A 21,563-nucleotide genomic window follows, 5' to 3' on the forward strand; every position below is an offset into this window, starting at 1 on the left:
ACGCCAAGTACTTAAGTTGTGGCTTTTTGCCAAGCGAGAGAGAGGAAGGAGTTAGTCGAAGCAGGCCGCTTGCCTTAGCAGTTTTACTCGGTTGCTGGTTGCCTTCCAGGCCAGAGGTTTAATCCTCGTGATAATTTTAAACGTATTGTAGTGTTAACAGTTCTCTGTACTACATACGGCTTCCTGTTAATATACGGCCAATCTTCCACGTAGGCCCTTGTTTATTATTCCAAAGTTAAGTTAGAGTTTAGTTAAATATTTTTATTTTCTTACGTTCAGACCACAAGTGGTTGGTCTCTGTATTCCGAAGTACGGAAATTATTGTAAAGAGTGAAAAATAAAGGGTTTCGTATACCCTTCCTGTGTATCTTGTCTACTTTCCACATTTATTGAACATAGCTTTAGTAAGCTCCCTGTTCCGAGTCAGGGTCTTTGCATGTTCCCAAAGAAAGTAAGGCGGAACATTGAACCTGATAATGTAATAAATAAATTTTTATTTCGCAAGAACCATTCTACGTATAGCATATGTAAGAGGAAACTTAATACAAATTTTCAGCTTTTGCTAACTTTTTGTTCAAATTATTTTCAGTAGTCTTTTAGGAGGGTCTGAAGACGTGCAAAATTAGTAAAACTTCCAAAGTAAAGAACTTGATTTTTAAATTATGGATTTCATATTTCCTAGCATAAAGGATAATGGAAATGTAAGGTACATGTTTGATTACCGCTCTTCAAATACTGAATAATAAACTTCTAAAACCTTCTATTTTAGTATTTAATAATTAAAATTATTGTTCGTTTCTTATAAATATATATCTTACATTATTAAAAAATTTCAAAAGTTAAATTAAGATTTGAATATTAGAATATATGCTAACATCGGATAAACTATACAAAAAGAGATAATCCAAAAGGGTTCAGATTTTAACGGTCACCTGAAAGGACTCTGTTAATGTTTAATACAGTTTACCATGATTACTAGTATTACTAACCGTTATTAGTACAGATGGCCCAGGTGGATTAGAGGGAACATTTTATAGAATGTTACATGAATATACATTTACACTAACTTGGAAACGTTATATATATCTCCTGCATATTTGAAAAGCGAAAATATATATAAAATAATTCTATAAAAATATTGAACGTTTTTAATGAAATATATCATGAAACCAATGCATTTTCATTTAAATCAATTGGACTAAAAAGTGAAAATAATACTAAGAACTGTACTTATCGCTTTTAAATAACTTACTTTGTTAATCAATAACAGACACGTTAAATCTGAAAGATTACATTTTGCCAAATTACAACAGACTCGAATGAAAAGTAAAACAATGATAAATCATTTTTAGACTTAAATAACTCTTTACAGATAATAATGTTAATTTAACTCAGAAAAAGAAATAGAATTAGTGAGAAAACATTATGCTATTTTTCTGATTGGAAGTACGATACAAAGTTAGAAACATTTTAAATTATTATAGTAAAGGACAAATTTTACAAAAATTGTCAGTTGCATAGATTATAAATAACATCAATCATATATGTTAATAAACGGAAAAAATGTATTGCTTATAAAATGCACAATTATTACTTGTAAATTATTAATTTTTCTTAGCAATGTGAGTTAAAATTTGAAAAGTAAACTAAAGACTTATGTCAGATAGAATGGTAGTATTCTGTGGACTGGCTATTAGCCACATTAGAGTCATTTAAAAAATATTAAATCACTTATATTGGCAGTTCTTACCAAGTTGCATAGTACATGATAAATACCCAGATAATGTAATGAAATACTGAAAATAGTAATGTAACAAAACTTAACACGACTGCGGTTATTTGACATTTGCTAAAATTAATAATCTTCACGTTATAAACTTGTTTTCAACTCAGCTACCAAATTGCTGAGTATGGCCCATTAATGTTAACAGAAAAGAATAACTTCATGCAATGGCTATCATAAAATCTTTGCATTCCAACTGATTATATATTATAATTTCAATCCATGTGATAGCAGTTCCATACGCAATAAATTAAGAATTACATATTTTCACACTTCTTAGTATATCTATTCATTTAATTTTATAGTAATGCGATACAAATGCACCATTTATTTATCGTCTGCTAAATATCTACGGCTTCAAGTGAAAAGATAGAATTGGCTTGTCTGAATAACGTATCGCCGAAAATTTTGTGGCATGATATTTGTTTTGTGATTTAATTAAATGGAATTGAAAAGTAAAACAGAATTTAGGACAACTGATGAGAATTTTTGGATGAGTATTGATAAATTGCGACGTAGCCTTATTTTATTTTCTAACCAGAGAACACTGAAGTCGAGCGCAAAAGGAAATGAAGATAAGTGCTCTAACTCAGGACAAGAATGGAATACTGAAAATAGTAGTACCTCGTACAACAGGTTATTTCTCTTTTTCCCTTAATATCCCTTTCAAATGTAAAGGAATTGAAGCTTATGGCGACATTTTTTTAATTATGAATACACTCGAAAGAGGATTTAAACTTTTGTCTAGGTAAAAATATCTACTCTTTCTATTATACTCACTATTCAATTAAATGTACTAAAATAACTGTTATATTTTAGAAAACAATTACTAGAAAAAATCGATGGTATATTCCGAAATTACCTACAAAAAGCACAAAATGACGAAATCACAACACTGAAATTGCCTAAACGAGACATCTGGGAAAACATAAAGTAAGTTTTAAATTATTCGATCCTGTTTTACCTTTAAGGAATTTAAATGCTTAAAAATATGTAAAAATGCTAGTTCTAATATGCCTTGTCACTTGATAAAATGTTTTAAATTTAAAAAATAAATTATTTCACGCCGAAAGTTGCTTATTATTTTTCCTTCCATCATTAATCGGAAAGTATTTATAAATTCAACCAGAAGCTAGGATTTCACTCAAAAGTTCAAGGAAATATAAATCTTCTCCCGGATGCACGCAAAATATCTCTTAGCAGCTTGTATTAACAGCACAGCTAAAACTGGACGCATATCTAGAAATCTGGTATGCTGAATTGCCAAAACTAACTAAAAACATCATACTATTATAATATTCTAAAAAATATATCTTTGCTTAAGTATTCCTTTCTACAAGCTAATTTCTAATTACATTGTACAAAGCATTTCCTTTTCCAGCGTTATAACTAAGATAAACAATATATTTATTGTTATAAGACTTCTGAATGAACTGGTGTATAAAATAATTATGTGGATAAATTTTTATGAATAAAAAATTATCCATATTTTGAAGTTATTGAATTTTACGGCAAATTAAAAAAAAAAAACTCGTAACTTATTAGTCCAAAAGAGCTATTAATCTCCAAACAGCCTTTTGCATCCAATCCTTTTGCATAAGCGACTGTATCATTTTTCAAATTGTTGCCACTAAATATTATCCCCCTGTATTATATTTAAAGAAATTAATAATTAAATAATGAAGACTCCGCATGAATGCATGTATGTTTCTGGTACTGTGAAAAAACAACGGTACCTAGAGCCATCAAATTTTGAATAATATAGTCCTCCACCCGAATATGTACACCTGGAAGCCGGAGTTTGGAATTTGTTCTATTGGTCTATTTCTTATTTTGCAAAACTTTAGTGAATTTTTGATTAACAAACTCAGCGATTTCAAAGCGAGCAATGGCAACACTGTACGGAAAATAATATTTTTATCTCTAGCTCGCGAAACGTTTTTTCGGAAATTTTAAAGATATGCTGTTTTTAAATATTTTAGCTCAAAGAGGCGTTAGCCCAAATGCTCTCGAAACGGGTACGTATGTGTAAATGGGAAAAAAAAAAAAAAAAAAAAAAAAAAAAAACGCCCCTTTGGTCGTAATATGAAATCTGAAAGCTTTCGGACTTTTTTTTAAAAAAATTTGAAGTTAAAATAAATTTTGTTTTATATATAGTTATGAACCTGACTGTGGAATTAAAATGAAAGAAAATCCAGTGATGAAAACAGTTGGAGGTTCAAGACCTAGATCATCGTCAAGATTCGGTATTATCCTTTTGAGAAATTCCTATTTTAAAGCTGATGATTAACAAAGAAATGTTTTATCCCTTTAATTTATACATTTTTTTTAAATTTTCAGTTAGGATTATGCACGTCCTTACAAAAATATATAATTTGATAAAAACAAATACTTATCGTACAAAAAGGTAATACTTTTACATACGTAAAATTTTTTTCTCAAGAATGCCTTTTTTATGAATAGATTCAAATGCATAGATTTATAAAAATAATACTTACTCTTTTGCAGAGAACTTTATTATGAAGATGTAACTTTATTTAAGAGCCAAGCAACGCTTGACAGAATTTTAGATGATATTGCTTGTTTTTTGAACGTACCAAAGATTCAGCTGCATGTGGTTAAGTATTTTTAATACATAGATGAGCATAACTAACCTATAAATGCTATTATTAATGAAATAACCAAAGCATAGAGAGTTGCGAATTAAAACTTACTTCGTAAATTCATGGAAATATAGTAAAGAATTTGCGAACCGTAAGTCATAATGCAGACTAAAACAGCTTTTATAAATATAATTGCATAAATGTTTCTGATATCCCTTAGCACTTGAATAACCGAATGAATGAAATGCATTTTGTTAATAAATTTTTGCACTAAGACTTGTCTAAACTAAAAAATCAAAACTTCTATTCATCTAAATTTTTAAAACTGTTTTACATTTTAACTTCCTTTAGTCAGATTTTTCATTTCTTTACTATTTTTATTACCTTTTAAACACGCGAAACGAAAGTAATTCATTTCATGACTTAAACTAGTCAAGAAGAAATAAGTACAATGAGTAATTCTGCATTTGTTGACTTGATAAAATTACGAAGCATTTTAGTGGTGTAAACTTGATAATAAAGTTAAAACACTATTCTTCAAATTTGTAGTCTTATGTAATTTCTGCTTACATATTCATTCTACTAACAGGAAACTACGCTAAAGCAAGAAAACATTTAAATATATTAGGCTGAGTATTTAGATTAAATATCATAGTTTGCTTAACTGAAATAACTCATATTATTCATTACTTTGAAAGGATATTATTTAAATTAGCCTGTTATTATGATTTCGGTCTTTATTATAACTTATCCTTTCCGTATTCCTCTCAAGAATGCAAATAAGTTAGCCAGAAGTTTTTAGTTTTTTGGATTTTAAGACAGAGATTAACAGAGCGACGCAAAAATCTTTAAATTTCGGATACACTACCAATAGTTAACATTTTGTGGGATAAACATTCGCTGTAAGGTAACTATTTATGTATCTGTCAAAGTGAAATTATTTGAAGGTAATATATGCAGTCACTTTAAACTTGGCAATCTGTTAATCAAACCAGGCAGCAAATTTTATCATGATATTTTTCATTTTATTTTTATGCCAATTCCTTTTTATTTTTTTCAAAAGCTAAAAGAATATATTGCATAAAACCTGCTGTTGTTGTTATGTACATTTTGAGTTAAGGTTTTTAGATTTAGTTTATAAATACTTAACTAGATCAAAATATATATGCAAGAAATTCACGAAAAAAATTAAGAATATCATTTTTACATTTTATTGCACAACATACCTACTAGCTGACAACCGCTAAAGGCTGCATAGCTGGTAACCTGAGATTTAAAGACTCTTATGGTAATTACATAGAATGTGATGCTTCATCAGAAGTAAGTTTTAACTATTTTTCACTTTCACTTATATGTATTCATTTTAAAATACTATACTTTTTTTTTTTATTAAGATATAGCATTTCTTGCACTGCCTAAAAAATCTCAAATAATATGAGGTAAAAATAAAATGTTATCTAGTACGTAAAGAAATATCTGATATATCTCTACCTGCATCGCTTGTCCTAATAGAATTGCAAAATACACTGGTGTGCAAAAATTAAGGACGAAGTCGAAAAATTAGCATATCAGCTGAACGAAGAGGCAGAGCGGACAGAAAGACCAATCAGGAGATTAAGTAAGGTGATGTACGGTAGCATCACCTTACTTAATCTCCTAAAATATGCGCAGATATGCAGGTAGACGTAATGGGGGAGTGTCTGAGTAGTATAAAGCATGTTGTCGGTGTAAGATCAGTATTTCTGGCAAAGAGGTTGCACGCCGTATAGCAGATAAAATCACACCGAGTTGCTGCCTCAGCGAGAAATGGCGAATAATCAGTCTGTTAGATGACATCTGGATGCTTTTACCCGAGGTCGAATCATTGGGAAGTTGGAGGAAGGCCGCAGTGCGACAAGTGTGGCTGCAGAGTTCGGAATTGCTCACAGCATCGTTTCACGACTTTGGAGACAATTTCAAACTACAGGAACAGCTATCCGGGGGTTTAGTAGTGGTCGTCCACGAGGAACCACACCCGCAGATGACGGGTATATTGCCTTACAAGCCAGAAGAAACAGGCGGTAGACAGCTGGAGAAATCGCTAGACACACGACACAGGCGACTGGACGACCGATATCGCGTTTTACCGTGGCCAGAAGACTGCACGGTGGTGGTCTGTTTGCACGACGCCCTGCACGGTGTGTACCTCTAACGCCTGCCCATCGGAGAAGGTGTTCTCTGTGGTGCCGGGAACACAAGAATTGGAGAGACAATGAATGGGGATGAGTACTCTTTACAGATGAGAGCAGATTCAGTCTGAGTAGTGATTCTCATCGCATACTCATCTGGAGAGAGCGGGGAAGCCGCAATCATCCCTCAAACATCATTGAAAGGAACAGGTATGGAGGTGGCGGTGTTCTCGTTTGGGGAGCCATCATGCTTGGTAGTCGTACAGACCTTCACATCTTCGATGCAGGTTCAGTCAACGGGACCCGTTATTGTAACGAGATTCTTCTTCCATATGTGCGTCTTTTTCGAGGCGCTTTGGAGGCGCATTCCTTTTCATGGACGACAATGCACCATGTCATCGCACAGTAGCTGCCGAACAGCTCTTAGAGAGTGAGGATATTGAACGTATGGCTTGGCCGGCACGATCTCCGTATCTCATTTCCATCGAGCATGTATGGGATTTTCTAGGCAGACGCTTGGCAGCTCGTACCTTACCACCAGTAACGATTCCAGAGCTTCGTTTGGCGCTGCAAGACGAATGGGCAGCAATGCCTCAACAACTCACTGACACCCTCATTCTCAGCATGAGCAGACGCTGTGAAACCTGCATAGCAGTCAGGGGAGATCATATCCCCTATTAAAGACCGGATGTTTCTTGCTGGACACCCATCACAGGAATGTTTCGGCCTTCAGTCGCATTGCGCTCCATGCTACTTTTTCAATAAAGCTTCTTTTTATCCCTCTGATTTCTCTTTTAGTAAGTGTTGCTTACATTACTCATGTCCTTACGTATTGGGGATCTTACGGTATTAAATGTGTTGATTTGGAAAGCTTTTGTACAAAGTTATATTGAAAAAACCGTCTCGTCCTTAATTTTTGCACACCAGTGTAATACCGTGTCACTATTGCAAAATAATACCGTGAATGCGAGTGCATTCGTCGGAGAACCTTCGCTGGGCTATGGGCGACTGGGGTTTTTAGGGAACCCAATCGCCAAATCCTGGGCGAGAAGAATCATCATCCAACACCCTTTTAGTTCGGGCGCCACCGTAGAGGCATTAGGTAGGAGAGATGAAAAATGAGCAATCGCCTTCGCCGGGAATCGAGGCACGGACCTCTGGAATATCGGCCCAGCGTGCAGAAGCACTACACCACGAAGGCACGCTAGGAAGGAGGGAGAAATACCTTATAAACATTTTAAAATTCTATAACCATGACCGAACTGTACGAACTTTAGGGATTTAGATACAGCGGAAATTGAAAAAAACTGCATTAATTTTTAGTGAACGCTAGTACTGAGTGTCAATATTTTTTTAATTAAGCCCACTTAGATTCTTTCGAGCATATTGCGTCTTGCAGACCAATAAATAAAGGAAACTGCCCCTGTAGTTGGGAGAGTCGTAAAGAAATCCTATGGAAGAATGTCTCGCAGAGCACTACAAGAAAAAGATGCTGTCCGGTCATTGGAGCAGAGGCAAACAGCACACAGTCTTGGGATTCTGCAAATCCCAATCTAAAAAGATAAGCCTGTAAATAATCATGTAGCATCGTAAATCTGAAGCAACCACACCAATAGCTGTAGGCCAAGAAACACAGATTTGTTTGTTCAATGAGTACCAATTCTTCGCAGTTGCAATATCCCTGTAATAACGGAGTCTGGCCTTATGAATATGCTCTCTAAAAGTCTGTTATATGTTTCTAAGAGGAACATGTAATTCAAGTCGGTTAAAACTATAACCCTACTTACTGAGCGCGTCTTCCTTCTCATTGCCAAGAATATCGCTATCATTGGGGATCCATTGCAAGACAGCATCCCTTCCTGACTCATTTAAAGATTTAATCAGCAATTTGTTTTCAAACTCAGTGGATGTAATGTCACTATTATAATCTGTAATAGTTTTCATGGCCGTCCGAGAATCCGCAAATAGAACAATATTTTCATCGCTGTAATTTCAATGACACAGAGGGTTATCAAAATAGTATGCAATTCAGAATCAAAGTTGTCGCAAAGTGCCCGACTGCCTCACAGAGTCGAAATAATTCTGAAAAGATACCAGCCCCTCCAGCTCAATAATCTAACTTTTTATCTTTCCAAAATTTTGAGTTAAAACGTTAAGCGATTTTTTATGTTAGGATTCGAAAGATTAGGATAATTTTAAAAAACGATAAGATTCGAGTTTTGGAAATTCAAATCTTTTTGAAGATCAGTAGTATCTGGAGATTCAGATATTCCCTCCTTAGTAGAAACAGGACGCAACTGTTAATCTAGTTTACATTTAAAGAATTAAATAAATTATTCAGGTTTGATTTGAGTGTTTTCCTCCTCGTGTTAATAGCATACAAAATTGATATTATTGTTTTATGTAAAATCGCGAAACAAGTGACGGCTTATTTTAGAAAATTTTTCTTTTCTCGAATAGCTAATGTATGAGAAGCTTTCTCTTAGAAAATCCTTCACGAATGTTTCCCTTTACTTAAGCAGTTAGCCTTTGTGTGCTTCATAGAAACAAAACTTTCTTGAATTCAGATTATTTTTGTTGAAACCGATCTACAATTATAAATGTGGAGGGGGTGGGGAACTAGAAAAAAAAAGCTCGGTTTCATACTTGAAAAAAGAATGTTCGATTGCATCGTACAATAGTTTCAAATTTGTATATCGTAGGGACTAACGTTTCTGAACGTGTAACAGGAGAAATAAAAGCCCTTATTTATATTTATATCGTATTACATTATCTAAATTCTCATTAATTTATTTCATACGTTTCTTTTAATAAATATTTATTTCCTTACTTTTAATGAAATTATAAATGAATAATAGAAAATGTAACATCGGTTCTCAAAAATTTCGAATTTTAAAATGCGGCTTCTGCTATCATCAAGTTTGGCCATCTCAGGTATGTAACTAAGGGTCGACGCTGGGATTGGGGTCGCGAAATTGCTTTTTGGGGTTGCACTGCTATACAGTTTGAGTACAAGTAGAAAATAGATTATTTCACAGTTATACATTAACTCTTATTAATTAAATAAGTAAAAAGGATTATTTTTATATATATTTATTGTGATGTAATGATTTTCAAGCTCTCTCATTCAAACACTGATTTACAAAAAACTAGACGCGAACCAACTCCGTATCACCTTGAGTATTAAATCTAGGTATAACAAAAAACTAAGCAAACTGTATTTCAGGAGGACGGAGATGGGGAGAATTAAATTCCGGCCAATATTAATTACAACCTTGCGCTGCATAAGTCTTTATTTATAACTAAAAACTCTAAATCAGTTATCAATATAGGAACCAAAAATTATGACCATTCGCACAAAGATAATATTTATATTATAGGAATATTAAATTGTTAAACAATTTTCTTATTCTGTTATGTTCTTTACAGGGTACCTTGATTCCTAATGATGTATGTGGCATCAGCTGTATCCTTTACAGTAAAAAATTCATTACAGCATTCCTCGCTTTGAGCGTTTGCTATTTCGACCATTTTCCTTTATAACCGGAGTTCATAAATTCGATACGAGCTATTTTGTTCAACTCCTTTTATAACATTTTGCATATTTAACGGTAACTTTACACATATGTATAATGTGTTACTTACCTTTAATTGCATATACAAGTGAATGTGTTGTGCGTCAACCATTGTTTTTTAGGTAATCAAAATTCGCCTGTAAGCTAAGAAATGAATAGATTCATATTTCGGCAATCCCCGTGTTCCTAACTTCTCACATAAGGGAGAAACCGTGAAGTTTTCCCGTATTTTCGTAAAAGTAGGAATCACTTATGCTTTTAAACAAAGTATTAAGATTCAGAAGCTTTTAAATCAAAAATATAAATAATTTTAACAAAAATATTTTAAATTTATTATACTACTAATTCTTGAAACAAAATATTATATTTCCTTAAAGTTTTCAATCAAAAAAGCAGGTAATTTTGTAGAAAATAATTTTAGTTTGTAATACTACCTATTACTTCAAAATTAACCCTTTACTGTACGGATTCAGACTGTAGTCCAATGTTTCAAATTGACAATTTCTTTCTAAGCCAGACACTATGTTAAAAGCATAAAATACATAAAAAAAGTGAATACCATAATTCGTGAAACTGAACAAATGAAATGCAGTGCAATCTCTGTAAGACAATCATACTGGGATCTAAATAATTTTAATCATCTGTTGAAGTGGTTGCGTTAAAAGAGATGGAGATTAATGCCGGAGTTTATTTATGTTCTAAGAAATATTTGTTTACTTTCAAAAGTGGTCACCATAAGAAAGTTCACTATAGTCATCAGCGCCAGCCCTCGAGTGATGAAACTAATCAAGGAACCATTTCTATTTACACCAGTATTCATACGAACAATTTTTTATGCAGTTGAAAAAGAAACTAAATTTACTATCTCCGGTAAAACCTCTAACGGCGACAACCTTTAAAATAATCTATACGTTTTCAGAAATATAAATTAAAATCTCTTCTTTATATTAAACATCTCCACAAAATATCAAAATTGTATACAGCAATTGATCTTAGAGATGCTTAAGTGTATTAAATAGAAAGAGCTTGAAATCTAGAAAAACTTTCATAGACTGAAGAAAAGAAAAGGCATCCATTACTTAGAATCATTATAAAATGAAAATAAGGTAAAAATTATAAAATATTTGAAAAAAAAATACAGAAAATATTCATAAAAGAATTTTGAATTAGGCATATTCTGCTACTATTTATTTCAGTGGTTTTACGTATTTAAAATTGAAAATAACATTTAGGCACCCAGGTAATTAACTTCGTATGTTCGAACTGTAAAGTAACTATGTAAAGCAAATGGTGAAAAAGCAACCAATTACTCATATAACCGACCACTTTTCCAGGAATTAAATATGAAACAAAACAAACTGCAGTCAATGATCGAATCTTAGCTTCATGATGTATCTAAATTATTAATAAAACTGATGAGCTTTAATATCTGTAACATTTTAATTTTTAAGATCTATTAAGTTAAGTTTAAAATGCTAGATAAATATTTTTTTAATTACATTTGAAAATTCAGTTCTATTTCTTAATTTATTATTATAGACTTTTTATATACTTTTTTTGTTTTTTTACTTGCGTAATTGTTATTATAACATACTAAATTTTGCTCGACACTATAATTCGATTAAAAAATGTACTCTTATTAATAGGGCTCAATAAAAAATAAACTTTTGTACGTTTTCATACATTTCTTGAATAGCAAAAATTTTAATAATTACTTAATCTGAACTTATGAAAGATATACAATCGGACGCCCGCTTCATTTTACTAGTTGAAAAAAGTTCTGTCTTCCAAATGTTACTGGATAGTAAAGTAACAGAGATTTTAAGTCCCTGTATTTTGATAACGGTGAGTATAACATTTTGAAAATTTACAAGAACTTTAACCTATAATCCAACCTAAAATAAAGTTAATATTCTAAAACAAATAACTGACAAAAACATTTTAATGTATTGTTACGAAATGTCCGGATGCGGTACGATAGTTTCCCCGCAAGACAGGTTTAGGGCTGCCAAAAAATGCAAGGAAATGCAGGGTTGCCACATTTGGTGAGAAATCGCTCATTTGGCGATATGTCATAGACGGATGGAGAACCTTCCGGAACGAATTCTTACCAGTTTCGCCCAGAAGGTTCTCGAACACAAGTCAGAAGCTATATAAATCCTGCAGGCACGCGGAGTTAGTTTGTTAGTCCGTGCCTAGTCCATCAAGTTGATAGTTAGTCAGTGAGTGCCGAGTTGGTCCGTCTTCCCCCTTAAATTATGCTTAAGAGGATGCTAGTTAATTATCTAAATATTTTGATTACTTAACCATAATTTTAGCAAAACTGCAGTACTATTAGGCATTTCATATACCAGCATTTTTTTAATTTGCATCTTAACTCATTTACTGAATCGTTATGAATATAAGACGGACTTTTCTCTCCTTGCTCTTCTAGAAATGCATAACCGTTATCTTCTAGAATTTTTGCTGATAACATGGTGCTCTGGAATTTCCATCTTATACGCGAAACCTATCACTTAAGTAAAAGACATTAAACTAATTTATTGCTTATAATTTTATTTTTTAAAGCAAAATAAGCTCTTTTTTGTCTCAAAGGTGTTTTAAAATATTTTTAATTATTTTTGCGCAACATCTGCAGCATATCAAACTCATATATGTGACGCTGTGTGCAAAGCCTTTTTTCGCATATAGCAATACAATAACGTAATGTACAATAAAATTATACAATAACGAGTAATGTATAATAGCGAGTACAATACGTAATATACAATTAATTTTTAATGGAAACATATCTTATACTCACATATTACTGTGAACCAGTCGATTTCATTTGAAACCCTCATATGATTTCATTGTTGATAAACGGAGATATTATAGGGTACAGATTTCTTAAACAGCAGCCGGTGACCGGAAAAATGCCCACAGATAAAAAGCCCACAGGGAAAAATGATCACAGAATAATGCTCACAGGTATAAATGCTCACAGGAAAAAAGCCCTTACAGAAACATGCCCACATAGAAAAAAGCTCACATGGAAAAATGCTCACTTAGAAATATGCTCACGCGGAAAAAAGCTCACATAGATATATGCTCACATGAAAATAAGCAAATTGGTAAATAAAATCGGTAGAAGTATTCTTACATTAATCAATCAATAATTAATCGATTTGAACATCGTACACCTACGTGAATTTTTCAAAGAAAAATCATTTAAATTACTAAAACATCTATAGTATACATCTATAGTATATACATATCTATATATCTATATATATATATCAAAAACTGTCAACTTAATCTACGCATATGTGTAGATACATATGGTTGGTATACAAGATTAACAAATAGACCGTTTTGGATTATGAAAAGGAGAGAAGGAAGGAAGGAAGAAAAATTAAACAGAATATTCAGTGAAAAAATATTACAATTTTAATTGTTAAAAAAATAAAATAATATTAAATATCAGTTACACATTTTATAATCTAAACTTTTAGAAGAATAAGTAAATATAAATAATTATCTTATTTAAATTACGTAAAATACTTTATTATATATAAATCATAAATATACATTTCAAAAAGTTATAAATACATAAAATTACTGAATATAATATATGTAAATATATGTAATATCTAATTTATGTAAATAATATTTGTAAATATCTAATATATGTAAATATCTAATTTTATCATCGATTTCATCATAGTTTCTCTTACATGATCCGCGATTACCAAATGTAAGTTTACATATTTTCTTTGTTTTTTTTTTTAACTTCAGGACACCCTGTATTTACAGTAGCTATTAATAAACGTTGGCAGGCTAAATCTTTTTCCAGTCTGTCAAATAAAAACCACACATTGGGATGGCTACAATTAAATAATGAATTTAGTACTTTATGAAAGCTTTCGTACCGATTTGTGGTTTTAGAAGGTTTTTCGAAAGCTGCTTCATGATGATTCCGCACTTCGAAACCGTGGTCTTCTAAAACGTTTTTGGCTCCAAACTTAATAACTACATTCAAACAACAATTCCTGTAGATACACATCAAAAGCACGCAAAAATAGAGAAAAAAAAAACTAACTATTGGCATTTACAAGAATAAAAATGTTGTACAGGACAGTGGTATAAAATATTCTAGTGCATGCAAAATTTTAGTATAGTTTTCATTCTTTTATATACCGCCCCTGAAAAGGTTAATGTTAGCATTTGTCCAATAATTTTTTCCAAATGATTAAGTAATTTTTCTTTTAAAAATTAAGTAGGTGTACGATGATAAGTAGGTGTCGATTAATTATTGATTGATTAATGTAAGGATATTTCTACGTATTTTATTTAACAGTGGGCTTATTTCCATGTGAGCATATATCTATGTGAGCTTTTTTTCCGTGTGAGCATATTTCTAAGTGAGCATTTTTCCATATGAGCTTTTTTCTGTCTGGGTATATTTCTGTGTGGGGTTTTTTCCTGTGAGCATTTATACCTGTGAGCATTATTCTGTGAGTATTATTCCTGTGGGCTTTTTTCCTAGAACTACAGCAGCCAAAACACAGCTTTCCTATCAATCTTTGATTTGATTTGAGGGATTTCCATTCCACCGACCATTTTCCATTCCATTTCCATTCCACCGACCACGAAATATTTATTATGTTTTTGCTAGGATTTCAATACAAGTAATATTTTTAAATAAAGTAAATTTGACAAGCAGTGTAACAAAATATATTATTTAATTAGGGAAAAGGGTTTCCAGATGTTAATACAAGAGAAATGCTGAGGAAACTCTGGGAAACACTGAGAATTCCTATACTTGGTTTAGTAGATGCTGATCCTTACGGTAAAATTTTGAAGCTTCCTCTCTCTCTCTTTTTATTTATTTATTTATTTATTTATTATTTTGGATTTTAGTGTCTGTAACGATAATTTGATAATTAAAATATTAAAAATTTCAGGCATTGAAATATTAAACACTTACAGATATGGTTCTAAGGTAAGTTAAATTATGCTTTCGGTATTTTTCCAGAAATTCAGTTTAAGAAATGTATTGCATGAAACTATCTGTGACTAAAACGTAATACTAAATATTGCATTTTTAAATCTGAATTAGATAAAAATTAATTAGAATAGTTTATGCTAATGCATATAGATGAAGGGAATATTAACAATTATAAAAACTAGATGGATTTTGCCAAAATATATTAATACATCTAACACTTTCAAAAGTTATTTGTAATTCGACACCCGGCACTATTCTATTTAAACTTAGTAAACAGATTGATGAAAAATATTAAAATAAATAAAAACGTATAAAATTAAAAGATAAAGCAAGCCGCGGAACAGCAGGTTACAGCCGAAAACATCGCGGCAAAAACATCGCGGACGAAATCGTCGCGGAGAAAACAACGCAAGGCGAAAACGTCGTCCTACAAAACATCGTGGGAAAAAACATCGCAAAGAGAAAACATCGCAGTTCTAAAACATCGTGGTACAAAACATCGTCGTGGAAAATAAAGTGGTTCAAAAACTTCGCAGTTTAAAAACATCGCCGTCGAAAATATCGTGGTAAAAAATAAAGTGTCTACAAATCATCGCATGACGATAACATCGCAGACATGCTTTTTTCAGGCTTTAATAACTGTAAATGGATATTCCCATAATGATTTGTGAGCGCAAGTGATGTAAGGAAGGATAATTTTTACTTTCACATTTTTTTATTAACTAATAAATGTTTGCTGAAAAAATAAGAAGGAAACTTAAGCATAGAAAATTAAATGCAACTTAATAGATTATACTTTTTATGAAAAATTACCTGTAAAATCTTTATAAAAAATGATTTATTAATGGTCTTTGTTAGTTAACTATGTCGATTTAAAATTCTATTAAGTGCTATAAGTTGCATTAATTTTCTATGCTTAAGTTTTCTTCTTATTTTCTCAGCAAAAATTTAATATTTAATAAAAAATATGAAAGTAAAAATTATCCTTCTTTACATCTTGCGCTCACAAATCATTATGGGAATATCCATTTACAGTTATTAAAGCCTGAAAAAAGCATGTCTGCGATGTTATCGTCATGCGATGATTTGTAGATACTTTATTTTTTACCACGATATTTTCGACGACGATGTTTTTAAACTGCGAAGTTTTTGGACCGCTTTATTTTCGACGACGATGTTTTAGAACTGCGATGTTTTCTCTTTGCGATGTTTTCTCCCACGATGTTTTGTAGCACGACGTTTTCGCCTTGCGTTGTTTTCTCCGCGACGTTTTCGTCCGCGATGTTTTTGCCGCGATGTTATCGACGGACACCGAACAGCAAATATTCTCGCCTACCCGCAACAGCTAACATTATTTTTTCGATTTCATTACCTTTTAGAAAGGTCACCAGTTAGATACTGACTAGAACAAAATGCAGCAATTAATATACACGTCAAATGAGTGCTACTAAAGAGGCTATCACATATGCCTACAGTCCCTGCTAAACGGGACTTTTCTGAGAAACGAGATTCTGGTAGCACTGGTTTAAACGGGAGGATTCCTAGAAAAAAGAGCCCCGAGTGAAGCGAAGTTCCGCCTAGCTACGGAAGCAATGTTGCGGCTACGCGGGATTTCTTCAAACCTCATAGAAAAATGTCTCGGGTCCCGGGTAGAGACAACCAATCAGACGAAAGTTCTGTTTCTGAAGGATCACGTGATCCCAATCTGAGCGATAATCGATTACTGTTTGGCGTTCAAGTCTTTGTAGTAAGTGAGAATGGTAACCTAGCTACGTGTGTTTGATGGAATTGCACGGGTTCTGAGAATTGTCCCTTTCGACGACAAGTCCCGCGTAGCCGAAACATAATGTGATTGGGACCTAAGATTGCAAAACTTTAAAATATTTCTCAAACTATCTGAAAACTACTTAAATTACATTTCATCTTTTGCTATAAGGATTTACTTTAAAATAAGCTCATAATAAATAGATCCATAACAGTACATAATTAGCTTACTGAAGTAGTCAATACTGTATGAATCATTTTCAAATTTTATAACTTTATCTTGAAAGGGAAATGATACTATAATACCGTGATACTCTATCAGGAATTAAACAGAAAAATTTTAATGGTGTAAGTAATTCTAAATTAATTACAAACATCATTTGATAAAATTAGAATAAAATGCAATAAAAAACATTTTAAGTACCCGAAATTTGTATCATTGATCACTTAGTTAACTTATTCTTTGGCAGTGGAAGAAAATAGTATATAAATAATTTTTTAGCTTTTTAAAAAGCAATATTTTGATTTTCAATGAAGAATTAGGAACGTTACCAGATTTTATGCATTTCCTGATCATAAATCTTTTACCACATACTACAAGCTCTGAAAATACCATCAACCTATTAAGAAATATGCATCACATTCAAACAGTTACAGAATAGCTGAGCTTAACATATGATTTATTTAAATTACAAAGCTTTTCCTCTGAAAGAAGCCTTTTTTTTTTCGGGGGGGGATAATAAGGATATAATAAAAGGGAAAAACACTATCTTAAAGTTTAATATTTAGCTTTGTTATTATTACTAATGAATGTATTGCTGATTTAAACTATTTCATTCAGCAATTTTTAAAAGTGTATTACAACCTCTAATCAGATACTGTGTCTTTACAAAATGCATTATGATAGAGTTTTAAAATTAGGCAAAATTTAACTTTAGACGGATAACTATTTTATATCCAATTATGCAACAGCTTATAGCAATTTGAAGAAATATGGAATGCGTCTCTGTGCTTCAAAATCACAAATATTTTTCTTAATTTTAAAATTTCCATTGCATTCACAATCCTTAATTTTAAAATTAGCATCAAGTAAAAGCATAATTTTGCCTAATTTTAAAATTCAAACTTGTATAGTACTCTTACTCTATTCTCAGAGAGTCATTTACAACGGTGGTGGTGTATTTAATTATGGCAAAGCCCACTAGGGCTATCTGCCTAAGGGAAGGGATGCCTTCGTGGAGGACTTTCTAAGGGAAAATGGCTCGTATACACGTTACACATGGGGAAAACCACGAAAACACCCATGCAACCATGCCCGTTCGGGGATTCGAACCTCGGACCGAACTACCAGTGTTCAGCGACTTGAAGGAGCCCACCAGCGACCGCTCGGCCGATGGTGGGCTCCTTCATTTACAATGACTTTCATATCTGACATCAAAACTTGGAACATGTATGAGTATATCATTAAACATGTCAATTATATCAAGGTAGAATATTAACTCCGCACAGAAATAAAAAAAAAAAATGTGCAATGTTTCAATTTTTGGATCTACGTTACTACTTAGAAAAACAAAGTGAATAAGAGCTATTAAGTGCAGGCTATTAGATCTCAATTCTGATATAATAAAAATATTTTCTCAGTAATACCAAATTTACTCAGCAATATCATATTTCCTCTATTTTTTTCCTCCCCCTTCAAATTGATTATGTGAAAACTAAATTCGGTGTACACCCTTTAGAGATGGAAACTTAAATGAAAAACATAACATATTAAAAATCAACTGCGAACAAGGGTTCTTATATTATTCTGCATTTCAAAGAAGACTATTTGTTTACACCAAGTACTTTCCCATCTGTCTACATTTTGTGCAGATAAAGTTATGTTGTCATAATTCAAAGTTTTACAAAAATCATAAACTAAAAACGCTAGATCAGAAAATAGACGAGTGATTACAGTAATTAATTAATGAAATTTATTTCTAAAACGTGTGTGAATTGTATTTAATGTTAGAAATAAACCAAAAAAAAAAAAAAAAAAACAGTGTACATAAAAATTTTTATTTTACTGTATAACATTTACTTTTAAGATAGCATTTTTTATAGTGAAATTGTTTAATGAAAATGTAATTTAAAAACTATTCATTGATTTCTTATTAGCATAAATAAAAATTGTAGAAGAAATGTAACTAAGTATCTCTCATTTAAGGCTATGTCTTTCGATGTTGAAAACCTGGCTGTTACTGAAATTCGTTGGCTCGGTCTCTTGCCATCAGATATCGAAAGGTATTGATTTTTTTTCCCAGTATAAGATAATGCATTCGGTTAAAATTGAATAAACTGAAGGGAATGTGAAAAATCTGTGAAATTACATTTCTTAGGTAGATTCTTTTTTCAAAGCATTAAACTTCTCATAGTTACAGGATAAACTAATTGATCTTGCGTCATAAAAATATATGTAATAAAATGCAGATTATACAATGTACGTCCAGAAAGTAAGTTCCGTTTGGTAATAAAAGTAAATTGTGTACAGCTACAGAAAAGTTATTTATTGCACAAAATTCAACAACTCTTAAACTACTTTCCTACATAACTGCCGAAATATTGCAGGCATTTGTCATAGCGTGGCACAAGTTTTTGTATACCTTCTTCATAGAAATTTGCCGCCTGTGTCTTCACCCAGTTGGAAACAGTTTCTTTCAGCTCGTCGCCATTGTTGAAGTGTTGACCGCCAAGGAAAGACTTAAGATGTAAGAACAGATGAAAGTCGCTAGGAGCGAGGTCAGGGCTGTACGGAGGATGTTCAAACACGTCCCAGCCAATTCCCTGTAGAAGGTTTTTCGTCACATTTGCAGTGTGTGGTCGTGCGTTGTCGTGAAGAAAAACAACACCTTTTGACAGCAATCCTCGGCGCTTATTCTGTATTGCGCGGCGCAATTTCCGAAGTGTCTCGCAATAAGCATCTGCTCTGATTGTTTGACCACGCGGTAAGAAATCAATGAGTAAGATGCCTTTCCAGTCCCAGAACACTGTGCACATCATTTTTCGAGGTGTCAAAATTTGCTTCGGCTTAACCTTTGCTGGGGATGAAGTGTGCCTCCATTCCATTGATTGCCGCTTACTTTCAGGGGTGTCGTAAGAAACCCAAGTTTCATCTCCTGTGACTATCTGTGTCAGAAATTCTTCGCCGCTTTCAGCATAACGGGTCAAAAACTGAAATGCACTACCCATCCGTTTTGTTTTGTGTTGCTCAGTAAGAATCTTTGGTACCCAACGTGAGCAAAGTTCACGAAATTTCAGTTTTTCGGTAACGATTTCATGCATTAGTGATCGTGAAATTTGGGGAAATTCTATAGCGAGAGCACTAATTGTAAACCTTCGGTTTTCATGGATCTTGTCATCAATCGCGTGAACCAGTTCTTCTGTAACCAAAGATGGACGCCCACTTCGTTCTTCATCGTTCACATCACTACGTCCGTCACTGAACTTTCGGACCCATCTTCTCACCATTGAATCACTCATCGCTTTGGTCCGTAAACATCGCAAATTTGCCGATACATTTTACTAGGTTTCACTTTCCTCGCATTCAGAAAACGAATCACAGATTTAATTTCACAAGAGGCGGGATTTTCAATCAACACCGACATTGTAAACAAGCACAACAAAGCGTACGTGACTGACAGCGATCTCCAAATGGCGCGCGTTTCTTCTCCTTGATACAGAGCGTCTACTGCGCATGTGCGGAACTGCGATCGCAGAGCTGCAGCGGAGATAAATTGAAACGGAACTTACTTTCTGGACGTGCCTCGTATTAACATTACAAATACATTGGAAATATTTTTATAAAATAACAAGTATTCATCCATTATCACCTTTGGAATTTTATTTGCGATTTTCCAATCTCTGCAATAATACATATTAAACCTCACACTAATTTCAAACTTATGATCGGTATCATACAAAATGTTTGCTACTACAGGAAGTATAATGCAAAATCAAATGCTTTGAAACTTTTTAAGACGTGTGATACATAAGAATAAAACTGCGTATAGTTAATAACCATTGACTTTTAAGAATAGTATAGCGTCGGACTCAGGATTACCGATTCTCTTAGCACAGTTTTGCTTCTAACGATGTTTTTGCGTCACATCTGTACGTAAGGATATAATAAAGGATTCTTTTCCCCCAAATGGATTATAAAGTTGATTTAAAATGGATTCAGATGAGATTTTTTCGTGACGTCTGTGGGTACGTACGTATGTAGGTCTGCACATAACTCAAAAACGAGTAGCCTCAGAACGTTGAAATCTTGTATATAGGATTGCTATAACATGTAGTTGTACACCTCCCCTTTTGGTTGCAATCGGCCACACAAAAAGTATATAAATATATAAGGGCGAGTCAAATGAAAGTGAGCCAACCCCTCCTCAGCAAGAATGGTTCGGTCCATCATCTGCGGCGCATGCGCGTAGCACAGAGACAGCCTTCATTTACGAAAGTGGCGCGAAAGTGTGAGGTTAAAGTTCTTTAAGGCGCTCTTACACTGGGTTGAAGACGGTAGCGTGACATAATGGACGCTCCAAAAGAGGAACAGCGTGGTGTGGTCAGGTTTTTGACAGCTGAATGTGTTTCCCAGCATGAAATTAGTCGCTGTATGACTGCTGTGTACGGTGAACATTGCAT

The 21,563-nt window shown here is 32.9% G+C and overlaps 1 protein-coding gene across 2 annotated transcripts in view; it reads left to right on the plus strand.

Annotated features, from left to right (window-relative positions):
- The first annotated feature begins 2,183 nt into the window (after positions 1 to 2,183).
- Positions 2,184 to 21,563, plus strand: part of mei-W68 (meiotic W68) — a 28,414-nt gene continuing 9,034 nt past the window's right edge. The window contains exons 1-11 of one of the 2 annotated variants that reach the window (XM_035364197.2): positions 2,184 to 2,419; positions 2,603 to 2,716; positions 3,941 to 4,029; positions 4,124 to 4,190; positions 4,292 to 4,400; positions 5,620 to 5,706; positions 9,984 to 10,020; positions 11,865 to 11,974; positions 14,861 to 14,960; positions 15,076 to 15,113; positions 19,090 to 19,166. In XM_035364197.2, the coding sequence (XP_035220088.1) occupies positions 2,226 to 2,419; positions 2,603 to 2,716; positions 3,941 to 4,029; positions 4,124 to 4,190; positions 4,292 to 4,400; positions 5,620 to 5,706; positions 9,984 to 10,020; positions 11,865 to 11,974; positions 14,861 to 14,960; positions 15,076 to 15,113; positions 19,090 to 19,166 (1,022 nt within the window). In that variant the 5' untranslated portion in view covers positions 2,184 to 2,225. The remainder of the gene's footprint in view (positions 2,420 to 2,602; positions 2,717 to 3,940; positions 4,030 to 4,123; positions 4,191 to 4,291; positions 4,401 to 5,619; positions 5,707 to 9,983; positions 10,021 to 11,864; positions 11,975 to 14,860; positions 14,961 to 15,075; positions 15,114 to 19,089; positions 19,167 to 21,563) is intronic. The other variant, XM_035364198.2, reaches the window with a different exon arrangement.

The sequence above is a fragment of the Stegodyphus dumicola genome, chromosome 4 (assembly GCF_044657685.1).
Source record: "Stegodyphus dumicola isolate Sdum_Otavi_A_Nest chromosome 4, ASM4465768v1".
NCBI classification, from domain to species: domain Eukaryota; kingdom Metazoa; phylum Arthropoda; class Arachnida; order Araneae; family Eresidae; genus Stegodyphus; species Stegodyphus dumicola.